At 34.1% G+C, this 4,908-nt stretch overlaps 1 protein-coding gene across 3 annotated transcripts; it reads right to left on the reverse strand.

The window, feature by feature from the left end:
• Positions 1-1,008: 1,008 nt before the first annotated feature.
• On the reverse strand, positions 1,009-4,562 carry LOC115978729 (phosphatidylinositol N-acetylglucosaminyltransferase subunit C-like). Of its 3 annotated transcripts, none has more exons than XM_031100584.1 (3): positions 4,395-4,562; positions 4,159-4,299; positions 1,009-2,342 (listed from the first exon to the last, which is right to left on the reverse strand). In XM_031100584.1, exon 3 carries the CDS (start codon positions 2,163-2,165, stop codon positions 1,254-1,256), a length of 912 nt encoding a protein of 303 aa, XP_030956444.1. In that variant the 5' UTR covers positions 2,166-2,342; positions 4,159-4,299; positions 4,395-4,562; the 3' UTR covers positions 1,009-1,253. The 3 variants fall into 3 exon arrangements, with proteins under 3 accessions (XP_030956444.1, XP_030956445.1, XP_030956446.1); XM_031100585.1 differs by having other exon boundaries at positions 4,155-4,299; XM_031100586.1 differs by lacking the exons at positions 4,159-4,299; positions 4,395-4,562 and adding an exon at positions 3,388-3,815.
• Between the last annotated feature and the right edge of the window lie 346 nt (positions 4,563-4,908).

The following is a 4,908-nucleotide window of genomic DNA, read 5'->3' on the forward strand; positions in this document are numbered from 1 at the left end:
GAAATAGTTGATCTGAACAACATATTTACCAAATGGAGTGATTAGAAAAATTGAAGATTTGTGGTTGAATTGAGTAGACAATTAGTCTTCCAGCAAAAAGAGTAGACAATCAATCAGTGTAAATAATTTATGGTCAAAATATAGTGATACCCCCTAAACTTTAGTTCATGAGCAATCATGTTATCGCTTTTAATCCTTAACAAACTTAATATGTGATTGTTTTTAGTCCTCCAAAGTGATCAATTTTAACCTCTAACAAACTTAAAGAGTTATTGTTTTTAGTACTTATGGAGTGATGATGTTGTTACCTTTTAGTCTCTACAAAGTGATCAATTTTAGTCTCTACAAAACTTAAAATGATCAGTTTGTCCCTAAAAGTAATTGTTTTTGGTCCTTATGGAGTTAAAAATGTGTTAGTTTTTAGTTTGGCCATATGATTTCAAGAACTAAATGCAACCACTTCAAACTTCGGGGACTATTAGACCAACAATGCTGTTAGGATTTAATTTATAAAATCGGTTAAATAGAGATTCGAATAGGAGGGATTGCTAGAGATGTTATACTTCATGGCCATTCGATGCTTTTTATTGGGAGTCCACTTAGATCAGGCAATAATCCTCAAATTTGATCATTAACTGAAATACAATTAGCATAATATATCAGCCAAATATTTTTTTGGGAGCCATGCTGCAAGTCAGTTGGCAGCTTGAAAGGGCACCAAATGTGTGACATCAAATAAAACAGCAATTCAAGTTAGAGTCAAGGAAAGAAAGCAGGTATCCACCAAAAAAAAAAAACACAACAACAACAACAAAAAGAAAGGAAGAAAAGAGTATGTGTGCCAAATGAAATTATAGTCATTAAAGAGAGATTTGATAGATCTCTTTTCCTTCTTTACTCTTCCCTCTTGGAGGCCTCCTGGAGTTCATTTCAAATATCCATTTAAATATAGCTTTAGAGCAATCACAAAACTTGGGGAAAATAGTATGAACTTCTTTCTCCCAAATATATGAAAATGAAAATTTATATTTATGCTTACAAAGATCTAATTGTACAACTGCACAAGACTGATTTAATGAAAAATGCATCTGCTTGATGAGAATGCAGAAATTGATACTGGAAAAGAGTTTGACTATATCTGATTGTCAAACTTGAAATGGAGAGAAGAGGCAAGGATAAGCCATTAAACCATTTGGCTTTACAATTAATCTTCAAAAGCTCCCATCAAACATCCACGGTTGGAACTAATTATCTTAATCTGTAATATCAAAACAAAGCTTAGCCTCATCCCAAGGGCCATTGATCTCAAACTTGTATTCCTGCATCCGTATAAGCCAATAAGGACACACCACAGTAACAAAAACCAATAAACCCAACAGGAGAACAAAAAGTAACCGATGCAGTGTATAAACAAAAGCCAAGGTCATAGCCATCAAACTGAAAGAAAAGCAAAGGTGCAAGCGGAAGGAATACTTCTTGATACAGTAAGTGACCAGTGGAGCAAAAAGGAAGACTTGCAAGGAGAATAGCATGATAGCAAAAACTTGTAGCCTTGATGGAAGGCGAGATGCAATGAAAACCGATGCTACTACAGAAGCATTTAAAGATATAGAACTGGTCAAGGTTGGATTTTTCAGAGCTCCAGGAGCTGTCACGGTTGATCCTGAATAGTCATGAAGGAATAGATGAAGTATGACAAGTGAAACAGTTACTGCCCAAATGGTATCTGAGCTAATGGATCTTGTCAGAGTTTGGTAGATAGGAGCCAAAACAAATAGCCCAGTTGTAAAAAAGAAAACATTGACTAAATAATGCAAGAGAAGGTTAAGGGAAAGCATTTCTTCGGTTAAAAGGAGAACTAGAAAACCTGATCCAAGAAGGCTCACATCAAGATACAAGAGGGAACTTTCATCAAGAGTTGATCTGAGAGTATATGTCCAAACCAAACCGACAAGAACAACAATGCATAGATATTGAGAGATAGAAATTGCATCTTGCATCACTTTCAGCATGTCCCGTTTTACAACATTGGCATTCATGACCATACCTTCAAGGAAACACTCATCAGTGTGATTATCATCAAACCCAGGTTGCATCCCTCCATATGCCACTTTTCTCCATTTGGCTCGAGTTGGAGATGGATTTTCTGCAATGCAGTTATCCATTACAATCTAACTGATCTATTGCAGACGTAGCTCCTCGGGGTCAAAGTTGTCAGTAAGATAGTAATTCCTTCTGAATTACATAAATCCGGCTCTGACAGTCCACAGACATGAGAAGAAATGACATCTCCAACAAGGAATGTCTCTCTATTATAGGGTTCATTATGAAATTAAAGAAACCTGTAAAAGAATGCAAGCAATCAGTTCCATAACCATGTACACTGATAACAAAGGTCAACAAGAAACTGTTACTTGAGGTGGGAAGAAAACAAGACAAGGAAAAGAAACTTGAAGAGTGTGTGTGTATTTGTCAAGAATATAGTGATTTTCCTTTTGAGAAAAGATAAAGCTATCATGGTCAAGCAATTTGCAAAAAATGTTGTAAAATAGTTTGTAGCTCTAGCATTTTCCTACATTATTTGGTCCAAACAGATGATAAGCCTCTTACAAGCCTAAGTGGGTTTGGAAGTCAGGTCCACCCAGATGATGGAGTAATCTAGAACAACTAATCTATCGAAAACCTTTAATGAAGACAACCCACTATAAATCTGGAACAAACTGATTGCCAATGAAGAAAATGAACCTAAAAAAATAGCTCTTGTACAATATAAGTAATTAACAAACATTGTTACAGAATCATTTAAAGATGGTTAAAATTTAATTTGCCACATCTGTACATGTAAGAACCAGGGCCAAACCAATTTCCCACACTTAGAACTTCAAATTTTCAAAGAAATTGAAATCCACTAGACTATTGGTGTGTACAAAACTTGGAACATGTACCAAAATTAGACCTTTCTATTAAGGAAATTATCACAATCAGTTAACAAAACAAAAATACAATTATGTGAAAGTTTATGGTTTTTTCTCAGAAATTTTTTTTCTCTCTTCCTAAAAATTATCTCAACAGCCCAATTGAGCAATTAGCATTCAGTTTGACCCCATTGTGTCCTTACTTTTTCTTTTTTTTTTGGGATGAAATGAAAGCAACTCATTCAGCTTGATAATTACTTAATTGGTCATACTGTAATGTCCAAACCAAAAAAAAAAGGTGCTAGCTGATGCAATTCGCATTGAAACCTGATACCCATGAAAGCACTTAACAAAAACTATATGAAAGAAGCAACAAGAGGCAGTCAATGAGATGAAAGATGCAATCTTTGAGAAAGTTGAAAGAATTAACAGAAACCCAAAAAAGAAGAAGAAGAAGAAGAAGAAGTTTTACCAAATAATTGTCTTAGTTGAGAGTTCTCTGTGTCTCCCAAAAGTCCCAATGCTCACCCCTTCATCCTTTCACTCACAAACGAGTGGGAATCGGCTGAGGTGTGGTTTCTTGATCCCTCTCTTTTCTCTCTGTGCGATTATTGTGGCTCTTTTTCTTTGATTTTTATTATTACTAGTCGCTAACCCATGCGATGCACGGGAAAACTATTAGAAAATAAATTTAATCCGTCTTTTTGTTCTATTAAATATAATCTTTCTTTTATTCTTTTAAAGTTTAGGTCTAATGATAAAAAACAATCATCGTGTAATGGACATAATAGATTAACATTTTATTGAAACTATAAAAAAAAGGGTATAACATCATTTTAACAAAAATCAAATCAGAGTAGTGCTTCCAACTTTTCTACTTATCATAACAAAAATCACTTATAAAGTTCACAGACATTATATCCTATAAAGGCTATGAAATTGAACAAAAACCGAATAACCCAGCATCAAAATCAACAATAAGAAAATATATAAAAATTAAAAAATTAAAAAAAAAAACGCTCTCAGACCATCCACAAAAACCCATCTACACACTAAAATAAATGAATAAATTCTCAACATTTGGATAACCAAAAAAATCTAAAGCGCATCCAAATTTGATTTTCACATCTTTTCCCTTCATTTCCACAGGAACCAAACAACTTCTAAGAAACCCAACGACCCAGAATCGAAATCATCAAGAAGGAAACGAAAAAAAAAAGCGATGGATTAGTAAAATACCAACCGTAACTAAACGCGGAGGTACCGTAAGTCGTTTTTGTAACGGCGATCGGAATCGAAGGTCTGCGCACACTTCTGCAAAAACCGTGGCAGCTTCTCATTCAGAACTTGCGAAGGCAGCGAATCCTTCATCTTTCTGATCCCTCTGTATATACAAAAAGCCAAACAATCTCACTTTTTAAAACCATTAACAGAGCTACCCACAAAGAGAGAGAGAGAGAGAGAGATAAAGAGGCATACCGGAGCCATATGGTTGGTGATGCCTTCTTTCTATCTCAGAGCTGACAGTGTGGGGATGGCTTCTAGGCAGGATTGATTTTCAGTGTTGGGTTTTGGGGAAGGAGAAGGTGGAGAAAAAGAGAACAGAGAGGAACGGCAGAGCTTTTTTTGTGTTTATGTTTTTTTATACTTAGGTTTTTATCGGGTTTTAGGAAAGGTTTTTCTTTGCTTATTATTTTTTTTTTTCATTTATGTTTTTTTTTTAATATTATGCTGAGTGAAAATTTGTGGGAGTTTCAAAAGTTTCGGTTTTATATATATATATATATATATATATATATAGATTATTATTATTTTTTTTTTTTGGAGTTGTTGTTGCCTTGTTGGAGCTCATAAAAAAAGAAAAAGAAAAAGAAAAGAAAAAATATATGCAAAAAAGTTTATTTGTTACTAAATTGATGGGAAACATTTTTTTTTTTAATGTATAAATTTAGTAAAACTGGCCTTATTTTTTTCTTTTTTAAGAAGGAGCCCG

The sequence above is a fragment of the Quercus lobata genome, chromosome 3, assembly GCF_001633185.2.
Source record: "Quercus lobata isolate SW786 chromosome 3, ValleyOak3.0 Primary Assembly, whole genome shotgun sequence".
Taxonomy (NCBI): Eukaryota; Viridiplantae; Streptophyta; class Magnoliopsida; order Fagales; family Fagaceae; genus Quercus; species Quercus lobata.